The sequence below is a fragment of the Leopardus geoffroyi genome, chromosome A3 (assembly GCF_018350155.1).
Source record: "Leopardus geoffroyi isolate Oge1 chromosome A3, O.geoffroyi_Oge1_pat1.0, whole genome shotgun sequence".
In the NCBI taxonomy this organism is placed as follows: domain Eukaryota; kingdom Metazoa; phylum Chordata; class Mammalia; order Carnivora; family Felidae; genus Leopardus; species Leopardus geoffroyi.
In genome coordinates this window covers 55,363,958-55,387,387 of record NC_059336.1, presented here as the reverse complement: position 1 = coordinate 55,387,387, position 23,430 = coordinate 55,363,958, and the positions used below count along the sequence as shown (strand labels likewise).

At 38.8% G+C, this 23,430-nt stretch overlaps 1 protein-coding gene across 1 annotated transcript in view; it reads left to right on the top strand.

Annotated features, from left to right (window-relative positions):
• The first annotated feature begins 1,752 nt into the window (after positions 1-1,752).
• Positions 1,753-23,430, top strand: part of MRPS9 (mitochondrial ribosomal protein S9) — a 65,657-nt gene continuing 43,979 nt past the window's right edge. Inside the window, exons 1-2 of the mRNA XM_045445559.1 lie at positions 1,753-1,930; positions 13,204-13,383. Coding sequence (XP_045301515.1) covers positions 1,814-1,930; positions 13,204-13,383 — 297 coding nt within the window. The 5' untranslated portion in view covers positions 1,753-1,813. The remainder of the gene's footprint in view (positions 1,931-13,203; positions 13,384-23,430) is intronic.

Sequence of the window (23,430 nt, the reverse complement as noted above, 5' to 3'; positions counted from 1 at the left end):
CCTCACATTAGATGTGACACCACCATATTAGACTTTTTGGGGACTTTATGATCCTCAGGCCTAGAATGCCTGATGCCTCTGACATAATAGGTGCTCAGTAAATGAGAGAAAAATTAAATGAATCTTATGCTTTAGCTGTTTGGTAAAACCACACTTTTTCTTTCATTTTAAATGTTTATCAGCACATTCCTGATTCCAATCATTCTTTCTGACTCCAAACTATGTACCTAATGTCAACCGTTAGTGGTATATTTTTTCCAAACTCAAAGGTTACGCAGGAAATTTAAGGCAGCAGTCCAAGTGTTGCCCCTAGAGGTAGGAAATGTACTACATTCACCTTACTGTAATCTAGTTAAAGACTGTAACATGAATTTAGACCAAAAAAAAAAAAAAAAAAAAGAAGAAAAAAACCTCCATAATTCCTAACCTTAATTACATAACCTACTTCGTTCTTATATGTTCCAACATGTCATTTTGTAAAAAAAAAAAAAAAAATAGTAAAAATTCTGCATTCACATACGTATTTGATTGTTTTATACTTAATTAAATTTCCACAGTTAAAACCATTTTTTTGTGACAATGTGTAGGAATTGCTATTTAAAGGCGTCTATTTTAATGAGCTATAAAGTTTTGGTTCCCAAACGCTAGTTTGCGGACCTCTGCCAATTTCTGATGGAAGTTATTAGCCTAAAAGGTACTAACAGAAAAACAACAGAGTGAGCTTTTCAATACAATGAAATGCATTTCATTTAAAGGAACACCCCCCCCATTTCCCCCCTGAGATTATGTCATTTCTACCTTTTTAATGACAAAATGTGTTTTAAGAAATTATGGTGTATTTATTTGTTTGACTACTCTGTCTGAACTCAGATTTTGTGTGTGTATGTTTGTGTTTTAATTTTACTAATCCTTGAAGTCTAAATGTTTGGAAGTCCTTTCAGAGCAGTTTAGTGCATTATTTAAAATGCATTTTGTAGGAAGCACCCTGGGAGTTACTCTCAAGAACACACAAGTCTCATAAAGCAAGGTATACTCATTTCTATTCCATGACGGTGGATTTAATTGATTGGTTGCAAGTAAGGCTTAGGACTAACACTATGGGGAGTGGTGTGCAAAGATGGGTAAGACTGTTTCATCCTTACCTGTTAATGGTTTAGTCTGCACGTTATACAATTAGAAGTGTGTGCCCTGGAACGTAGAGTGGTTTGGCAGCTGCTCAGGAGGGTGGAGACCCTGGACCCTGAGAAACGTGGAAAGGTATACAGGAGGGGAAAATCCTACTAGTAAGGTAGATAGGAGCCAAGGTCTGAAATCCATTCTTGTGTGAGCAAGGAGAGCAGGACCCGGGTTGGAGCGTGGTGAAGACAGACTGCAGAGGGAGATGCGGGCGGGTTGCGCAGGTTCTCCCGTTCCGGAAGAGCCTGCTAGAGGTGCAGCACTGGGCCAGGGAAGGAAGGGTGGGTTAAAGAACCACATGGAAGTCGTACCCAGACTTAGACAACGACAGAATTCAACAGCTGCAGCAGGTGAAAGAGACCAAGAGGTCTCTTTCGGAAAGAGGCCAATACTCTTTCAGCTTGGGGCTACTACGAACTAGGGGATACTACGAACTGGCTACTCCAGGGGGTGGAGCCGGACACGCCCCCCGGGGGGGGGGATTCACACACCCAATCAGCGACGAGCCGCCCCGCCCCACGGGGCACGCCCCCTGCTCCTTCCCTACACCCTCGGGGTCCCCCCGTCTCCCACAGGCGCCTGCGCAGCCGCCAGGCCCCGCCCCTTCGCCCTCCAGCCCGGGTCTCCAGCAGCCAAGATGGCGGCTCCCTGTGTGTTCTGGGGCGCAGCGGTTTCCTACCGGCTCTTTCTCGGAGGTAGGGTTAGCCTTGCCCTCAGACAGGGCGTCTGGAAAGCCGCGGCTGCTGAGTTGCAGGTAGGTACCGGAGAGAAATGGAGAAGTGGAAACACTGGTCCGTTGTAGCGCGAGGATGTGGAGCCGGCGCTGCTACCTTCCCCCGGCGTCTCGCGTGCCTGCCGACGGGGACCCTAGGGTCTTGGGTATTTAGTAGAGTTGTGCGGTTGAGAGAGGAATGGGTATTGGCTTGCAGCGGCCACTTGGGGTTGTGTCTGGTTTTCGCGGGGTGTGCAGTGAGGAAGTTACCTGCAGACGGAACTAGAGCGACCCCCTTTCTTGAGTTGGCTGCCAGGCAAAGGGGAGTCTGTGCCTAGGTGTGGAGTAGGGTCCGGTCCCTCCCGCCTTCCCCGCGGTCCAGTGGGAAGGAGGGCCGCACCAGAGGCGGTGAATGAGAACTGGACTCCTGCAGTGAGTGGTCTGGAAGACTTCACAGTGGATAGGATTGATAGCTACTTTAAAAGTGCCTTGCATCTGTGCAGTTTCTGTTTTCTTAATTTTCCCGACACCTTGTCTCTGGAGAGGTGGAGCCCAGAACTTGAACGTTTCCGCTCATCCTGGGGGCAGTGAAAAGCCAAGATTCTACCTTCCCAGCTGGTTGAGTGATGATGCCATTTACTGACATGGGATCCCAACAGGAGGGACAAGATTTGAGAGGGTAGAAAACGAGTTCAGTTTTGGATAGAATTATATTTATTATACAATTATAATTGGGATGTCCAAGTGGAGATTTCCACTAGGCTCAAAGATTGGCAAGTTTGTAGGTCAAGAAGAGTACTGATTTACAATCCTCTGTTACCTTGTAGATGGTAATTGAGGCCTTAAGAGTGAATTCAAACACCTAGTAAAGGTGTACTGAATTGGAATGAGTAGAGGTACAGGGCCCCGAAGGACGACAACAGTCAAGGAAGAAGAGCCTCCCAGAGATTGAGAATGAGCTGCCAGAGAAGTAGGGGGAAAACCAGGCAGTGTGGTGTCATGGCAAACAGGTGAATGTTTGAAGTAGGGAAAGTGATAAAGAAGTACCAAGTATTGTGAAGAAGTCAATTATCATGATATAGAAACTATTGAAAGGGGTGCCTGGGTGGCTCAGTTGGTTGAGCCTCGCACTTCAGCTCAAGTCATGATCTTCCAGTTCCTGAGTTCGAGCCCCACGTTGAGCTTGCTTCTGTCAGCGCAGAGCCTGCCTTGGATCCTCTGTCCTCCTCTCTCTGCCCCTGCCCTGCTTGAGCTCTCTCTCTCTCTCTCTCTCAAAAATAAACGTGAAAAAAAAAAAAAAACTTGAAAAAAAGAAGTCTATTTTAACGTAAATCAACCAGTCCACCTATTCATTTGTCCATCATTTGTTTTTTAATACTTTCTCGGTGGAAAATATGTTGGAAGTTTTTATTTTTTTCCTGCATCTTATTTGAATATATTTTTCCTGTGTATGCATAGTCATCTATAAAAGGGACTGTTGCACATACTGACACTTAATATGTGTCTGGGGGAGAATGCTAACTTTCTCTCCCTCAAACTCTGGAATATGCGTATCCTCCTGTGTCTTTCTCTATGTTCTTTTTATTGCGTGCAAACATCCATGCACGTGCATGCTTTCCAAAAAAGTAGATTCCATTCGACATTTTGCTTCTCCAACTTACATATATAGTAGAAATTCCTTCAGGTCACGTGTTATGTATCTAACTGCTATATAATATTTTATTATGAATGTGTCAGAGTTAATATTTGATGGCCATTTATTTTGTTCCCATTTTCTTCCCACGAATAAAGAGTTCAGTAAACATCGTGGCATAATTCTTGGTACTGTTGCTTTTAATCGTGTAGTAGAGAGTTCCAGTTGTGAGATTCTTGTTACAAAGTATGTATAATACATCTTAAATTTTAATAGGTATTTCCACATAGCTTTCCAGGAAGGCTGTAGCAATCCACGCTCTATCTTTCATGTATGAGAGTGCCCCCTTTTCTACTGGCATCAGGTATGTTTTCCATTAAGATGAGTGAAAAATGTAATTTTCATCTCCCTGACCACTCTTCAAGGTTTTTTCCCCCCATATGGCAAATGTTTACTGAGCACTTTACTTGAGCCAGGCACTGTGAAGTAAACAAATCATTATCGAATAATTACCCAGACAGTATTGACCCATAGCACTCTCCAGGGATGATCCTGAGACTGCCAAATCCCCAAATTCGTGAATAGTATCACAGCTCATGTTTTACCACGTGAAGCAGGACTCAGACATAACTGAAAGACTTAACTGACCCCAGTCAGACCCTTACTGTTACCATATATATGGTTAAAGACATTTATGAAGCTTTTTTCTGGCACAGAACTTGTCTGTCTTAATTAAATATTAATGTTTCTTCATTTCTGTCTCCAACATTAATAGTTGTATTTCTCTTAGGGGCCATGTTTCATAAAACGATAGAATAATAATAAATACATCTCGTACAGGGTATTTTTGCAGTTTTTTTATATCTAAAAGTGTGACGAGGTGGTGATATAAATAGCTATTACTGTGGGTCACAGTCAGAAAAGTTTGAGGAGCACTGATGCCACAAGGAAAAAGAAACAAGTTTTGTTAAACTAGGATTCCTGTGGGCTCAATTGGGACCCTCACCAGCAGACTTCCTCTTGCATACCACTCTTGTGGTATACACATTTCATATTAATTTCTCTACAACTGCAAATTTGGGGTGGAAGGAGTCTTACGTGTGAATGGCAAAACTTCAGATTATGAACCCCCAAATATCAGGGACTTAGTTACAGTGTACTGAGATTTGCAGAGGTAAATACAGAAGAGCCCAGATATGCAGTGCCTAATGCAAATGAGTTGTAACACGTAGAGTGGTGCGGTGGGCAGTTTCTCAAAGGAGATGATAGAGTCTTCAGGAGCAGTGAGGAATTACATGATAAAAGGGAGGTATTCTGTTCTAGGAAGATGAAATAGGTTACAGAAGGGGCCAGATGTGTACAGAGTGTGTGGACTCTTGCCAACAACAAATAATTGGTTCTTCCAGCAGTTACAATCAGTGTAGTTACAAGAATGGTGAGAGACGGGAAAGTTTGGCAGGGCCCAGCTTATGGTCAGTTTTGCTGTACTAAGTACTTGAATTTTTCTTTTTTTTTTTTTATCTTTTGCTAATGAGAGTAGCACCGGCATTATTATAAGCAGGTGACAGTCATGGTGTCCTGCAAAGGTTACCTGTGAATTCTTAAACCCTCTATCAGTATACGACAAGAATACTGATTTAGTTTCCCGAAGTATTATTTATTTGTGACTTCCATAATAAGTAAACCCGTAGGCCAATTCCTATTTTTTATTTTACTTATGATTTATTTTTGAGAGAGCAAGAGCAAGCACGAGCTGGCGAGGGGCAGAGGGAGAGAGAGAGCCCAAGCAGGCTCCGTGGCCGGCGCGGAGCCCCAGCGCAGGGCTCGATCTCGCTACTGTGAGATCACGATCTGAGCCAAAATCAAGAGTCGATGCTTAACCGATTGAGCCACCCAGTTTCTATTTTGAAAGCTAGTATTGCCACATGTCAAGGAGATGCCCTCTTTATTTTCTACTAAACGCTTAGTGCTTACACTTTCTGTTTTTATTGAGCCAATATACTTCCCTTGTGGGATTGGACTATCTGCCGAGGAATGACAGGCACAATCAGTGGCAGTTTGGGAGCTTAGCCCTTGTAGATTTTGGTTTTATTGGAAAAACGTTGTTGTCCTTGTCTTAAGTATCTGTTCTTCTCCTGTATTTATCACAGCAGCCAGTTGGTTTACGGTAGGGTCTTAATAAACTTTATTGATAAATTGCTTAAAAACTCTTCGACAAACAGATTTAAAAATCGACTTGCATTTGTATCAAATGCTGTATGCAGTTCTGTAAATTAGTTATGTTTTTCCCCAGGTAACTTTGAATTGTTTAAAAATCCCATTTTGTTAGCAATGGAGATAAAAACCCCTTGGTGGGATAAGTTGTTTCTTTTGAGATCTCACCCTGTCCTTTAAAGGATAGATTTAGTGTGTTCCTCATTACTCCATTATGAAAAATACTGAGACATTAAAAGTAAAATATTGACATTAAAAGTAGCATTTTCCTCATGTAGCAGTTTCTTACTTAAAGAGAGGCTGATAATAGATGCTACCATCATTCCCACCTGTTTTGTCCTTATAAAGCAAATAAGTAAGTTTGCTTGTACTGTGCTTCATTGTTGTAATTAGGATGATGAATCCATTATTTATTGCCGTGTAACAAGTTACCCCCAAACTTAGCAGCTTAAAACAACAGACATTTGTTACGTCGTCGTTTCTGGGGGTCAGGATTCCACACACAGCTTAACTGGGTTTTGTGCTCACAGTCTCCCATAAAGCAGCAGTCCAGGTGTTGGCTGTGGCTTTAGTCCTCTCCAGGCTGGAGGGTGGAAATCTACCTTCCAGCTCACTCTTTGTAGGTGTTAGCAGGATTTATATCTTGGCAGGCTGTTGGGCCGGCTGTTGGTTGGAGGCCACCCTCAGTTCTTGCCACGTGGGCCTCTGTAGGGCAGCTCACCACATCCGGCTTCCATCAGTTGATCAACAGAGGGGGGAAAAGAGGGAAGACCATCTTTTTGTGACCTAATCTTAGAGGTGACGTTCTATTACTTTAGTAGTGTTCTATCCGTCAGAAGCAAGTTACTCAGGCGCGCATTCGAGGGGATTGACCAGGATGAATATCAACCAGTAGACTCACTGGAAGCCATCTTGGAAGCTGCCTACAACTGTGAAAGACCCACATTTACTTCTTTTTTATTATCTCAATGTCTCGTGTGTTTAGGTCTTTCCCTTACAGTTGGTTTTTTTAAACCTCTTGAGAAAAATAGCATAACCTTTGTATTCCTACTCTGATGTTTCCTGCAGTGCCCACAGACACCTCCTAGATGCTCATGGATCATTTCTTGAATTAAACGTGAGGCGCTCTAGGGGCACCTGGGTGGCTCAGTTGGTTAAGCATCTGACTTCAGCTCAGGTCATGATCTCATGGTTTGTGGGTTCGAGCCCAGCGTGGGGCTCTGTGCTGACAGCTCGGAGCCTGGAGCCTGCTTCGGATTCTGTGTCTCCCTTGCTCTCTGCCCCTCCCCCCACTCATGTTCTGTCTCTCTCTCTCTCTCTCTCAAAAGTAAATAAACATTTTTTCAAAATTTAAACATGTGAGGAGTTCTTACATGTAGGGATATGTGCATGTGTACATGTGTGTATGCACATTTGTATATGTGTGAACACCTGCCACATTCTTTTTTGCCAGATAGATAGTAGCTTAAATAAGAAAACTGCGTTTTTACCTTGTTTCATGTTTGCTTTTCTCAGTATGGCAACGTTCTCATTTTAACACCACTCAATTCTGCTTGACGGTTATTTCTGTTAAAATTCAGTGTATAGCCTGGCCCATAGTAGTTCCTTAAATTTCTTCAATGAACTTGTAAAATAGTTTACTTTTTTAGAATTTTACTATAAAAATTAAAGCACATTCAAGCATTTGCAAAAATAAAATACTGTAAGGAACCCATGTATATGTCAATCAGCTTCAACAATTATTAATGTTTTACCAATCCTGTTTATCTTTCTACCTTTTTTTTTTTTCTGTAGGTTTTTGTGTAAATCTCAGGCTTTTTGTTATATTACTTATATATATACTTGATTTTTTTTTAACAGGTAGATTTTTTTTTTTTAAAGAGCATAGCTTCCTTGGGGCACCTGGGTGGCTCAGTCGGTTAAGTGCCCGACTTCGATTCAGGTCATGATCTCGTGGTTCATGGGTTCGAGCCCTGCATCGGGCTCTGTGTTGACAGCTCAGAGCCTGGAGCCTGCTTTGGATTCTGTCTCCCTCTCTTTCTGCCCCTCCCCTGCTTGCGTTCTCTCTCTGTCTCTCTCAAAAATAAACATTAAAAAAGTTTCTTAAATAAATAAAAGAACATAGCTTCCATGCCACTATGCACATACCTAACAGAAAGAACAATAATTTTTTAATATCATCTATTACCTATTCCGTGTTCAAATTTCCTTGGTTGTTCCAACAATAATCTTTTATAGTTGGTTTGTTTAAATCATGATTCCAACAAATTGCATATATTTTATTTGGTGAATATGTTAAGGCTCTAAATCTATAAGTTTGTGGAGTGAATATAAATGGTGAATTTTGCTCGAGTATGTAGGACATTTCCTTGTTTGTCTAACCTGGTGTCCATTTCCCCTTCATCAGGGCACTCCTATTTTCTCAGGAGTAATGAGTTCTTCCCCACTAGATACAGCCTGGAAGAACTATCATCTGGGGCATCTGACCCAAGGTAGCCCCATTAGATAGTCCCTCCCTTGAGATCTTGAGCAGAGAGAGAAGGACCATTGGAATAGCATTTTATCTTAATGGCCAAGACTTCATTGAGTGTGCTGTGGATCATTGGAGTTCCTGCTTTTTAGCTGCCTGCTTCAACTATAGTCCTGCTAGTCTATAGCAGGACTATATTTTCTTCTGCTTGCATCCAGAGACCTCTACTTGATGAAAATAAAAACTCATTCAGAAAGGTTACTATCATTTCTCTCTTGGTGTCCTTATATTGTTTCTTTCTTTCCACCTTTTCTCTAATCTGACTTCAGTCTTTATCTTTTATTCCTCAAAGTATTTCTTTATTTGCCTTTTCTGTTCAGATTAGCGGTGCATTCTTCTTTGTTCCATTTTTATCCAATTGAACGAAAAGGAAACTCCTCAATACTCTCGTAGTATCATTAGAGTAGTGTGTGGCACTGGCATTTGGCCAAATTTGGGACATCACTGCTCTGTCAGGATGCGTCTGCTTCTTTGGCAAACCTGCTTGATTGAAATTATAGTTGTCTGACCCACTGATTATCTTAAAAAAGAAACAAATCTGTCAACTTGTATCTATACCATTCCGTAAAAACAGAGTGTGAGGAAAATTCTCTGCCACAGCTTTTCAGTCGGAAATAGAACCTATAGAATATTTGGTTGGGGATTTGTACTTACCAGTAGCAAAGCACATTCTCTCCAGGAGTTCTGACTGCTCATAGCTAAAGATCTAGTCGATTCAGATTCAGCCTCATCTGACTTCGTGGATTGTACTAATGAATAATGGTCTCTTTTGAATGTAAATACTTTTGTGTGAGTCATTGCTAGAATAACTTAGAACATTTATAAATATATTCAGTACTCTGGTACTGATGCTGTAATGGCTTTGTAACTTTAATAAATATGAATTTCCAGAATGTCATATTCTTAGGCAGTACACTTGTCTTTGAAAAGATCCTAAAGAGATTTTTATGAAAAATAACAAAGTAGGGACTTTTTTAAAAAGTTCTTTCTAAATGAACAACAATAAAATTTTTTTGACAGTCTTTTAAGACTCATGTTAAAACTAAGAAAGCTGCCAGCATCACAAACTCGAAGAATATAGACAGACACAAGATCAAGTGAAGATCAAGTGAAAAAATGAGTCTTCCAGCCAATAATCAACTCTTTTGCTTGAGGTGATACTAAAATGTTGTCAGAACAAAATAAGAAAAGGAACCGAATAGGAGAGAGAGATGAAGAAAACAAAGAATATTTACTCAGCAACATGGAAGAATTTTTTTGCTATAACTCCTTCACACTGTCAAGGACACTTTGAAAATGTTGGGTGAGGGAGAGCTGTATGAAACAGGGGATAAGACAAGAATATACAATTAAATAGTTAAGGAAAGATTTTTGAAGATAGATCAGTGATTTAAGAAGCTAAAAATTCAGAGTGGCTGCACAGTTGACACTGTAACACACACACACACGTCTCCAAGGAATAAAGGTTTAAAAATCATACAGAATGCGGAGCAAAAAGTAAGAAAGAAGTGAAGCTGATACGGTTGGAGGACGGAAAAACATAATTTTTATGGTCGAAAAAGAAAAGATAAATAGGTGAGAATTGAATGAGTATCACTTTCTGAAGTTGATAGAAGAAATACATTTAAACATTTTATTCAGAGACATAGGTAATCACTACTGAAATAAAGGCAGGCTCTATAATATCCAAATTGCCAGATCAAAAAACAGATATAAAAATCTACAGACCATCTAGTAAAAGAAAGAAAACAGGAATGAAAGCATAACAAACAATAAAGATAAAATCAGATGAAAAATGAGACAGAATATCTATGAAATCCATTTAAATGTATTAAAAACTCAGATTGGGTCAAAAAAACTAAAATTACTCAAAATTTAAATGAAAAGTACTGGCAGTGACATTCCAGGGAAATACAAATTGAACTTTGAAAGGGTTGCAATATTATGATCCAGTAGAATTAAATTAAAAATAAAAGTATTGCCTGGGAATGGAACACTTTATAACGCTGAAGGGTACAGTCTGCCCTAAGAACTCTCCTGAACTAAGTAGTGCATTGAATATGCCACTGAAACATACAAAGGAAATCTATAGGAAACAAAAAGGTAATTGACAAAGAAAATATTGTAGCTGTTGTATAGATGTAGATTCATAACTGTTTCTTTGGTAGTGTTTTCCTGGCACACATCCAGTATAAAGGGGTACTTAAATTTCTTTTTCTAATTTTCTTCCTTTAATTGTCCTTCCTCCTTTATAACTGCTGTATTGTTGCTCTTTGAATGTGAGGTATTCAGTCCATCAAACCTGTCACTCCTTACTCTGCAGACCCATCTCGCGTCCCGTTTTATAAAAATAATGGCCGTAAGGCATAAGTAATCTTACCTTTCTGCCTGCCTTCTCTCACATACTGTGCTGTTTCTTTGCATAGTAGAATAGATGTTTCTTATTCTAACACTAATGCCTGCATTTCCCCTACATTGATGGTGTCACATCATGTCCCATGCTGATTATTAACAGACGGCATCTCTAGCTCAGATCTTTCCTGTGCACACACCCACAGAGCCATGTGCCTCGCGGACACCTATCTCTCTGGAGATGCCCATCAAGCATCTCAAACCTGTCATGCCCCAAATTGAACTCATCACTTTCCTCCCTAATCTTACTCTTCCTGTAGAACTCATTACTTCAGTGAATGAGTCTCCTAGTGAATCCGGGAGACTTCCATTTCTCATACGGGCTGTGGTTGGTGATTGGTGGGAGGTGTAGTGGGTTCACCTGTATTACACATGGGTTGTTTTAGCTACGGACAGAAACATTTTGTCATATGACTTCCAAAACCCGCAGCATAATCATCCTTTTGGCAGTGGAATATTTGGGAGAATCTCCTCTCCTGAGTGACTGCTACCTTCTCCTCCAAATCCATGCCTTTGCCATGATTCTTGGGATAGACAGGCATTTTCTCTTCACTTTGAATATAGGAAGCAACATCTTCCAGTGTTCAAAGAAGACATGGAATCAGAAAAAAAAAAAAAAAAAAAGACAAAATAAAACAGAAGCAAAACCCTGGAAAAAGTAAAAATAATAAGATGGTAAAATCCTGAGACAGGGATTTGGTCCTGGTGGCACTTGGCTGTGGGGAGAGGTGGCAGGGTGTACAAAGGGGCAGGCTAACTGTACTTAAGAAGTTTGGGTCATGTCTTTATTTGTTGGTAGTGATACTTTCTTTATAAAGCATCTCAGGATTCCTGACTAATAATATAAAGAGAGAAACTCCTTTGTGCTCCCCTAAGGAAAAATAAACTCTAAAATTTCATGGAATTTTAAATTGCCCTATCTTACTCATTAAAGAGTGACAAGAAACCATTTTATCACTATGTTGATTTGTTAGTTTAAGAACATAATTTTTACTCTTAATAGGGTATGGTGATATTTGTCCTGTAGTTTTTCTTCTACTTTTTATTATAACTATAGTGACAAGTGATTATAGTTATTTGAATCTCTGCTTCTCAGAGGGCTGGGGAATGGATGAGAGAGGGATGGTGGTGGTGTGGTGGTATTATGCAAGAGAGATTTTTATGTTGATGAAAAGGGAAGTGAATGAGTTACTAAGAATTGTAGTTCTTAAGATCTGAATTGCTTGAGAGTGTTTGAAAACTGTTGAGGCTGGGATGAAGGTTGAAAACCACAGGTTAAGGCTTTGAGAAAAGCCAGGACCAGAAGTATCTGTGCTAGTTACATCCAGCTGCTGAATGTACCTGAGCAGTCATTTGAAAACAGTTTTCTGGTTCTTTAGCACCCATATTGGAAGTGAACTATTAATGCCTTGGGGGAGGCGGGGGGGATTCCTAGTGCCACAGCATGAAATGATTCACAGCAAGTGTGATACCATTACCGATACTTTAAAAGGAGGGGAGGGGCGCCTGGGTGGCGCAGTCGGTTAAGCGTCCGACTTCAGCCAGGTCACCATCTCGCGGTCCGTGAGTTCGAGCCCCGCATCAGGCTCTGGGCTGATGGCTCGGAGCCTGGAGCCTGTTTCCGATTCTGTGTCTCCCTCTCTCTCTGCCCCTCCCCCGTTCATGCTCTGTCTCTCTCTGTCCCAAAAATAAATAATTTAAAAAAAAAAAAAAAAAAAAAGGAGGGGAAAGCCCTTATTTCTACAGTTAGCATGTGGAACCAAATTAATGATAAATCTTGGTGTTTAGTGAAGCAGTCTCTTCACTGAATCAGCCTAAAATAAGGACCGCAGAAGAGTCTCCAGCTAAGCTAAACTATTTTAAGGCATTGAAAGATGGGCTATATTTGTACCCTTGAACCAGGTGACTAGTCTAAGTGTGCTAATTCCCAAGTGCATGTCCCTTCCCTCCCATGTCTTCTGTTTGCTAGTTTCTGCCTGCATGTGCATTTGCCTTTTTTTTTTTTTTTAAGTAGGCTTCACACCCAGCACAGAGCCCAATGCAGGGATTGCACTCAGGACCCTGAGATCGTGACCAGAGCTGAGGTCAGGAGTCGGACACTTAACTGACTGAGCCACTCAGGAGCCTCTACATTTGCCTCTTTTTAAGGGAGTGGCATTTTACTCTTCACTCCCTGTGTGTCAGATATCACAACTAGTTGTCTTTGACCAATCAGTATCAAATGTGGATGTTTGTCATAGATAAGGAGGTGGCATATCACTTATAGGTATTTTGGGTTTTAATGTGTTGAAATGCTAGTAGTTTAAACTGCTATGTAAGCAGAAGCTTTTAAAAAGCAAGCTTTTGAGTGGGGGACAATTTCTAGTAGCTTTCTTAACAAGCCTTTTACCTGTTTCCAGACTCTTGCCAACTGAGTACTGTAATAAAGACAACTGTTTGAACATCCTGTTTTATGTAGAGACAGTGGCCTACAAGATCATTATTTGTTTTAAAATCTTTTTTCTTTTTGTTTATATTTTCTGCTAGATACTAAGGCTAAGACACACCACAGGTGTAACAGCAAAGAAAAATGTTGCAGCCTTAAGACGTGAAACTTACACAGTGGATTTTATTAAAAAGCAGATTGAAGAGTTCAACATAGGAAAGAGACATTTAGCCAACATGATGGGAGAAGATCCAGAAACTTTTACGCAAGAGGATATTGATGTAAGTACAGTTACTCTGTTGAGAAACTAATTACTGTAGTTTTAACTGTTGAAATTACTTTTCTCCAGCTTGAGTTCTTTAGCTCTGTGTAAATTTTAATCAAACTGTCAGAATAAGGACAAATACCACTATGCGTTGCATGTTGGAACCAGGCTTTCGAAGAGAGATGCTGCTCTGTATCTCAAGCATTATAAAGCAGAGTGAGTTTTAGATTTTAATGAGAAATGGATAACTTTATTGTTTCAAGGTCCTAGGAGCCACTATGAATGCTTATACACAATTGGGAAACATTTATCCAGTTGTGTAGTCTTAAACTCCACTTTCTTGCAAAATGATGATGGAAATATAGTCAAGTATACGGGAAATTCCATAAGTAAACCTGAGTCAAGTGTTTTTTATTATCTTAACTGTACATAAATTTTCAAAGTCAGGGCATGTTCTAAATGATTTGAGAGTTGAGAGTTAGAACTCTATTATTGTTCCACTCTTGAGTTGTTCTAACTCTCATAAAAGTAGTAATGATACATTTTTGCTAGACATGTCCCAACATAGTTAACAAAGATACTTAAAATTTAACAACTTTGTAACTTGTTCTAAGTTTTTTTTATTCTATTTTGCATTCCATTATAGTTGACATATAGTGTTATATTAGTTTCAGGGGTACAACATAGTGATTCAACACCATACAACACCCGGTGCTCATCACAAGTGCACTCCTTCATCACTTACTTAACTCTATCCTCCTACCGACCTCCCGTCTGGTAACCATCAGTTTGTTCCTTATAGTTAAGAGTTTGGTTTTTGGTTTGCCTTTCTCTTTGTTTCCTTTGCTCATTTTGTTTTGTTTCTTAAATTCCATATAAATGAAATCATATAGTATTTGTCTTTCTCTGACTGACTTATTTCACGTAGCATTATACTCTCTAGCTCCATCCATGCCATTGCAAATGGCAAGATTTCATACTTTTTAATGGCTGAATAATATTCTTCTGTGTGTATGTGCGTATCGTATCTTCTTTATCCATTCATCTATCCATGGACACTTGCGCTGCTTCCATGATTTGGCTGTTATAGATAATGCTGCTATAAACATAGGGATGTGTGTATCCCTTTGAATTAGCGTTTTAGTATTTTCTGGGTAAATACTCAGTTGTGTCATTGCTGGATCATAGGGTAGTTCTATTATAGATAGATAGATATAGATATATAGATATAAATAATTTATCGTGAAGTTAGCTAACATACAGTGTATACAGTATGCTTTTGGTTTCAGGGGCAGATTCCCTTGATTCATCACTTACATACGACACCCAGCGCTCATCCCAACAAGTGCCCTCCTCAATGACCATCACCCATTTCCCCCTCCCCCGCCATTAACCCTCAGTTTGTTCACTGTATTTAAGAGTCTCCTATGGTTTGCCTCCCTCTCTGTTTGAAACTATTTTTCCCCTTCCCTTCCCCCATGGTCTTTTGTTAACTTTCTCAAGTTCCACATATGAGTGAAAACATATATCTCCCTTTCTCTGACTTCTTTCACGTAGCGTAATACCCTCCAGTTCCATCCACGTTGTTGCAAATGGCAGGATTTCATTCCTTCTCATTGCCGAGTAATATTCCATTGTGTGTATAAACCACATCTTCTTAATCCATTCATCAGTTGATTTGGGCTCTTTCCATAATTTGGCTGTTGTTGAAAGCACTGCTATAAACATTGGGGTACATGTGCCCCTATGAATCAGCACTCCTGTATCCTTTGGATAAATTCCTAGTAGTGCTATTGCTGGGTCGTAGGGTGGTTCTGTTTTTAACTTTTTGAGAAACCTCCATACTGTTTTCCAGAGTGGCTGCACCAGTTTGCATTCCCACCAACAGTACAAGTAGGCTTCTTTTTCTCCACATCCTCTCCCAACACCTGCTGTTTCTTGTGTTGTTGGTTTTAGCAATTCTGACAGGCACAAGGTGATAGATATCTCATTGTAGTTTTGATTTGCATTTCCCTGTTTTCATGTCTGTTGGCCTTCTGGATGTCTTCTTTGGAGGAATGTCTGTTCATGTCTTCTGCCCATTTTTAATCGAATTATTTGCTTTTTGAATGTTGAATTATAGAAGTTCTTTATTATTTTAGATACTAATGAATTGCAAATATCTCCTCCCATTCCATAGGTTGCCTTTCACTTTGTTATTTCCTTCACTGTGCAGAAGCTTTTATTTTGATATAGCCCCAGTGGTTTATTTTTGCTTTCATTTCCCTTGCCCCAGGAGACATATCTAGAAAAATGTTTCTGTGGCCAATGTCTGAGAAATTACTGCCTGTGCTTGGATCTCTTCTTGGATTTTTATGGTTTCAATTCTCACATTTAGGTCTTTAGTCCATTTTGGGTGTTTTGTTTTATTTGTTTTGTTATTGTTTTATTTTAAGAGAGAGGGGGCCCAAGTGAGCGAGGGGCAGAAAGTGGGAGAGACAGAGAGGGAGAGAGAATCTCATGAGGGAGAGACAGAGAGAGATTAGGAGACAGGGAGAAGGGCTCACCCAAAGCAGGCTTGTGTTCACCAGAGCAGGACTCATGCTCACCCAAAGTGGGGCTCGAACTCACAAATCGTGAGATCATGACCTGAGCCAAAGTCAAGATGCTTAACCGAGTGAGCCACCCAGGCGCCCTTTTAATGCATTTGAATTTATTTTTGTATACGGTGAAAGAAAGTGATCCTTTTGTATGTAGCTGTCCAGTTTTCCCAACGCCATTTGTTGAAGGAACTTTTTCCTATTGGATATTCTTTCCTGCTTTGTTGAAGATTAATTGACCATATAATTGTGAGTTTGTTTCTGGGTTTTCTATTCCATTGATCTGTGTGTCTGTTTTTGTGCCAGTACCATATGATCTTGATCACTACCACTTTGTAATATAATCTGAAGTCTGGAATTGTGAAACCTCCAACTTTGCTTTGCTTTTTTAAACTTGGCTTTGACTATTCAGGGTCTTTTGTGGTTCCTTATACATTTTAGGACTTTTTTGTTCTGTGAAAAATTCTGTTGGTATTTTGATAGGGATTGCATTAAATGTGTAGGTTATTTTGGGTAGTATAGACATTTTAACAATACTCGTTCTCCCAGTCCATGAGCATGGAATGTCTTTCCATTTCTTTGTGTCGTCTTCAATTTCTTTCATCAGTGTTTTATAATTTTCAGAATATAAGTCTTTCACCTCTTTGGTTAGGTTTATTCCTAGGTATCTTATTGTTTTTGGTGCAATTGTAAATGGGACTGTATTAATTTCTCTTTCTGCTGCTTATTATTAGTGTGTAGAAATGCAGCAGATTCCTGCACATTGATTTGGTATCCTGTGACCTTACTGAATTCATTTATTCTAGTTTTTTGGTGGAGTCTTTAGGGTTTTCTATATGTAGTATCATGTCATCTACAAATAGTGAAAGTTTTACTTTGGATGCCTTTTTTTTTTTTCCTTCCTGTTGTCTAATTGCTGTGGCAACGACTTCTGGTACTATTTTGAATAAAAGTGGTGAGAGTGGACGTCCTTGTCTTGTTCCTAACCTTAGGAGGAAAGCTCTCAGTTTTTCCCCATTGAGTATGATGTTTGCTGTGGGTTTTTCTTTTATGGCCTTTATTATATTGAGGTATATTTCATTTAAACCTACTTTGTTAAGGGCTTTTATCTTGAATGGATGTTATAATTTGTCAAATACTTCTCATGCATCTGCTGAGATGATCCTTTCTGTTATTGATGTGATGTATCACATTGATTGATTTGCAAATATTGAACCACCTTTGCATCCTGGGAATAAATCCCACTTGATTGTGGTGAATGATTTTTTTTTTTTAAGGTATTGTTGGATTCTGTTTGCCAGTATTTTGTTGAGGATTTTTGCATCGGTGTTTATCAGAGATATTTGCCTATAGTTCTCCTTTTTTGTGGTGTCTTTATCTGGTTTTGGTATCAGAGTGATACTCTCTTTATAAAATGAATTTGGAAATTTTCCTTCTGTTTTTTGGAATAGTTTGAGTAGAACAGGTCTTAACTCTTCTTTAAATATTTAGTAGAATTTGTCTCTGGAGCCCTCTGGCCCTGGACTTTTTGTTTGCTAGGAGTTTTTTGATTACAGATTCAATCTTCTTGCTGGTAATCAGTCTGCTCAGATTTTCTATTTCCTGTTTCTTCAGTTTTGGTAAGTTATATGTTTCTAGGAATTTTTCCATTTCTTCTAGATTGTCCAATTTGTTGGCATATAGTTTTTCATAATACTCTCTTACAATTGTTTGTATTTCTGTGGTGTTGGTTGTTATTTCTCCTCTTTCATGGGTAATTTTGTTTATCTGAGTTTTTTGTTTTTTGTTTTTTGTTTGTATGTTTGTTTTTGATGAGTCTGGGTAGAGTTTTATCAATTTTGTTGATTTTTTTCAACAAATCAACTCCTGGTTTTATTGATCTGTTGTTTTTTAGTTTGTATATCATTTATTTCTGCTCTAATCTTTGTCATTTCCTTACTTCTGCTCGTTTGAGGTTGTATTTGTTCTTCATTTTCTAGTTCCTTTAGGTATAAGAGTAGATTGTTTGTGATTTTTCTTGCTTTTGAAGTAGGCCTGTGTTGCTATAAACTTTCCTCTCAGAACAGCTTTTGCTGCATCCCAAAGGTTTCAGGCTGTTGTGTTTCATTTTCATTTATTTCCATGTACTGTTTGATTTCTTCTTTGATTTCTTGGTTGACTCATTCAGTGTTTAATAGCATGTTATATAACCTCCATTTATTTGTACTCTTACCAGTTTTTTCTTGTGGTTGGTCTCTAAATTTATAGTATTTTGGTCAGAAAAGATGTATGGTATGACTTTGATCCTTTTGAATTTGTTGAAGCTTGTTATGTGGCCTAATATGTGATCTGTTCTGGAGAATGTTCCACATTCACTTGAAAAGAATGTTTATTCTGTTTGAGGATGGAATGTTCTGAATACATCTGTTAAATCCATCCATTCCAGTGTATCATTCAAAGCCGCTGTTTTCCTTGTTGATTTTCTGTTTGGATGATCTATCCATCGCTATGAGTGGGGGTGTTAAAATCTGCTACTATTACTGTGTTATTATCAATTAGCTCTTTTATGTTTGTTATTAATCATTTTGTGTATTTGGATGCTCTCATGTTGGGTACATATATATATTTACAGTTGTTATATTGTTTTTTGGATTGTCCCCTTTATTATTATATGATGTCTTTCTTTGTCTCTTTTCATAGACTTTGTTTTAAAGTCTATTTTTGTGGAGTGCCTGGGTGGCTCAGTCAGTTAAGTGTATTCTTGATTTTGGCTCAGGTCATGATCTCACGGTTCATGAGTTCAACCTCTGCCATTAGGCTCTGTGCTGACCGTGCAGACAGAGCCTGCTTTGGATTCTCTCTCTCTCTCTCTCTCTCTCTCTCTCTGTCTCTCTGTCTCTCTCCCCACCCCCTCCACCCCTCTCCCGCTTGCTTACACTCTCTCATAAATAAGTAAATAACCTTAAAAAAATGGTCTGTTTTTGTCCAATGTAAGTATTGCTAATCCAGCTCTTTTTTTTTTTTTTGACATCCATTTACATGAAGTTTCTTCCCCCTCACTTTCAGTCTGCAGGTGTCCTTAGGTCTGAAATGAGTCTCTTGTAGGCATCATATAGATGGGTCTTGTTTTATCCACTCTGTCACTGTATGTCTTTTGATTGGAGCACTTAGTCCATTTACATTCAAAGTAATTATTGATAGATATGTATTTATTGCCATTTTGTTACTTGTTTTGTGGTTGTTCATGTAGTTTTCTGCATGCAGTATGCTCTCACTTGCAAATAGAAACAGCTTAACTTCTTTCCTTCCAGTCTGGATCCATTTTATTTCTTTTTCTTCTCTAATTGCCACGTCTAGACATTCCAGTAATGTTGAACAGAAATGGCAAGGGTAGACATCCTCATCTTGTTTCTGATCTTAGGGGAAAAGCATTCGGTCTTTCACCAATAAATACATTAGCAATGGGCTTTTTGCAGATACTCTTATCAGGCATAGGCAATTCCATACCCAATTTATTGAGTATTTTTATTGTAAAGAGGTACTGGATATTGTCAAATGCTTTTTATTTTTATTTTTATTTTTATTTTTTGCTTTTATTGAGACAATCATGCCTTTTATTGGTATGGTATGTCACTGTAGTTGACTTTTTTATGTTTTTATCATTATTAAGTTAGAGTAGTAACAGCTACTTTCGTGTTGTAAAACTGAAGAGATAAGCATAAGCAAAAAAAAAATTATGACATAGCAAATCGCAAAGTCTGTCATAAAGGAGGGTCTCATTTTACCGACAGATTTGTTCTGGACTTGATGGAAGCAAATGCTGATTTTCTAATTATTATTATTATTTTATTTACATAAATTGATGTGGATGTTAAACTAACCTTGTGTTCCTGGAATAAATCTCACTTTGTGTGGGTCATCTTTTTTATGTGTTTTTGGAGTTAGTTTGCTAGCATTTTGTGGAGGATTTTTGTATCTGATTGATACTGATCTGTGGTTTTCTTGTAATGTCTTCGTCTCATTTTGAATTCAGGGTAATATTTGGCTTCATTGAAAGAGTTGGTGGGTGTTTTCTTCTGTTTTCACAAGAGTTTGTGAAGAGTTGGTATTCTTTAAATGTTTGGTTGAATTCATTTGGGCCTGGGATTTCTTTGTGGTTGGTTTTCTTTTTACTGCTCTTTGCATTTAAAACTGGTTCTCCTCGGGGCACCTGGGTGGCTCAGTCGGTTGAGCTTCCGTCTTCAGCTCAGGTCATGATCTCACCACTCGTGAGTTCAAGCCCCGCATCGGGCTCTGTGCTGACAGCTCAGAGCCTGGAGCCTGCTTTGGACTCTGTCTCTCTCTCTCTCTCTCTCTCTCTCTCTCTCTCTCTCTCTGCCCCTCCTCCGCTCATGCTCTCTCTCTCTCTCTCTCTCTCTCTCTCTCAAAAATAAACAAAGATTCCAAAAAAAAATTAAAAAAAAAAAACAATAAAACTGGTTCTCCTCTCTCTTCTTGGGACCTGTGTGCCCCTGAGTAACTGTTGTCAGGAAGAGAATCCCACTACCCAACTGAGTTTACCACTATGGCATTTTTGAGGATCTTTACTACCTTTCTGGGCATATGGGGCATATTTAGCTTATTGAAAGAAATAAATCCCTTCAGTGGTTTTGTAATTCTGTCTGAGAAGATAACCATTTTCACACTGTTAGTATTAAAAATTACCTGTGTTGTTTGGAGTGGTTATTTCATTGCTTAGATACTTAATCAGAATATTAGTTTGGGATGTTAAAAATACTTTCAAGAGGATTTAACTTCTAGGTAGCAGACACAGTCTATAATTTAATTCATTTACCTGCTTGAAAGTCTAGGCTCACTGTGTAATTTTCACATTGGTAAATTAGGTGCCATTATATTCAGATTAAACGATTTGTTATTTTATATATTTTAGAAATTGGTTTTTCCGTACTACTTATCCAATTGCTAAAATAATGATAGCTGAAAGTATCTGTAAAATGTACTTAAGCAAAAATATTTAAGATTGAAAACAACTTTCATATATGAAGATATCTTTAAAATTTGTTAAGGTGTTCACCACAGACACACATGGGTGTCTCCATCTAGCGTATTCTTTTTGTATTATTAGAGGAATCTAAAAGGATCCTATCATTCAGTCAGGTTGAAACAATATGTTTTGTTCTGGTTCTTACAATATAGAATTGCTTTCCGGAGAAGAGGTATTTAAAATCAGTATGTGAATGTGAGAGGTGACAGCTTCTCTGTACTTTTAAAACTGCATGTGTGTATGCAGGTGGTGAAGGTAACTTGATGTTATTTTGTGTCCTTTTGCTAATAGAATATAGTAAAAATCTCCCTTAGATTTAGCCAATAGAGTGATAAAATCATGAATTAACATGAAAGCCATCCAACTGCTTCTTTAAAATTTTCTAAAATGAAGCGGAATTTCTTGTGTTGTAAGGAATGCATATATCTACGGAACATATAGGACTTTGTTGTTAAATTTAAGTTGATTTTTTTTTTTTTTTTTTTTAAAGAGATTCATTGTAGTTGAAGTGATGCTTTTGCAAGATGCAGAACCTGGAATCAGGAGATTCCTTGCAGTGTCACTAACCACTATAATGTTTGGCAAGTCACAGCACTCTGTCACTTGATTTTCTCATCTCTAAAATAATACCTGTTTGCCTACCTCAGAATATAAGTAGAGTATGAGATTAATGCAGCGTGTTATTGTTCTCATTACTGTTAAATGTCATAAGTAAAATCTACTATAATTTGAATCATTCACTAGTTCTCTAATTACCTTTGTCACACACATCTCCCATCCCACCTAAGACTGGATGTCGAGGAGAATAATAGGAAGTGCCGTTTAGTATATTGATTTATCACTGAGTGAGTGGAACCAGAGATTGCGTTGTAGCCACAGGTTGGATTTGGTCTCACCTAGCACACTGCCTAAATGCCCGTGTGGAAGTGAATGGTGACCCCAGTGACATAATTCTGCCGTGTTGGACTTCCCTGCAAGTGATTGATCTGCCTCACTAAGTCTCACATTTAAATCAATTAGCTCTGGGCATTTTATTAAATTTAGTGGACTGTCTTTGGCATCTAAGTAGATGTAAAAGCAAAAAAGGACAGAGACAACCAGCTCAATTCTTTAACCAAAGAATTAAAATTATATATACCTATTGCAGTTCCTGTTTGTGTGTGTGTTTTCAAACCTATTATTTGTGTTTGAGATTTGGCGGTATATATAACCTGAAAGAGTATATAGCTGATGAGTCTTATGTAGCGTTTCCATACTGACACAATGCTTAATTATTTCTAAAGACAAAACCAAATAAATTTCAGATACCCAAAAATCAGGAAAATGCTTTACACTTCCAGATAATCTTTTGGAAGAACACTGTGATTGCTTTTACATATTTAGAAGTTGTAATGCTTTTTTGTAATGTGTTTTAGAATTGAAAACCAGGTACAGTAATTTTTCTCTTATTTTATATGATGAGGAAATTAGACAGTCTGCAAAAGTGAAGTTTGCAGATAAGGGAAACTATTTTTTTTTTTTAATTTTTTTTTTCAACGTTTATTTATTTTTGGAACAGAGAGAGACAGAGCATGAACGGGGGAGGGGCAGAGAGAGAGGGAGACACAGAATCGGAAACAGGCTCCAGGCTCTGAGCCATCAGCCCAGAGCCCGACGCGGGGCTCGAACTCACGGACGGCGAGATCGTGGGGGGGAAACTATTTTTAATTATTATCTGTAACGAAAAATACCACCACTTATCAAAAACCTCCTATGTATGTGCAAGATGCTGTCTGGGAGCCTGGTATACATTACCACATTCAATCTTTATAAAAACCTTATGGGGTCAGTATTTACTGTTGAGGAATCCGGGGCTGGCCAGGTCTTTCTGTATGCAAAGCCTGTTTTTCCACACTTTCGAAGATTAATTTTTTGGGTAACATTTTCTAAAATAAATGATGGTCTCCCCAGCCTTATTTAGCAGAGTATAGGGAGTGTAATTTAACCTTACTACGCCTCAGGATTTTCCTTTTAGCATGGTTGTTGAGCTGTGATAACCCTGACTGTGGCTCGTCGTTCCTGTTTGTCCCTGTACTGAATGGCCTGGCTATGCTTTATTGCTGATCCCTGCCATCTCCTTTCCTGTCAAGATGTCTGTGAGTCTGCCTCTGGCTGCTCTCCCCTCCAGCCTTCTGGCATAACTAAACTTGTTAGGCCTGAGAATTAAAACTAACAGCCACTGAACTTGGCGTGAGGCCCTGCGTGTCCTTCCTACTAAGTAAAATCGTGAATTTACGTCGGCTAATTCAGCTCTTTGTAGGCATTTTTCTGTGGATTTCTAGGTTTAGAACTTGATTGCAGAAGGCTGAACTTGAATAGAAATCTGGCCCTACTGAGTGCAGCATATAGAATATGTGAAATTATACCTTGCTAATCTTACATGCTATGTATGTATAGCATGTATAAAGGCTTTTAAAAAGAG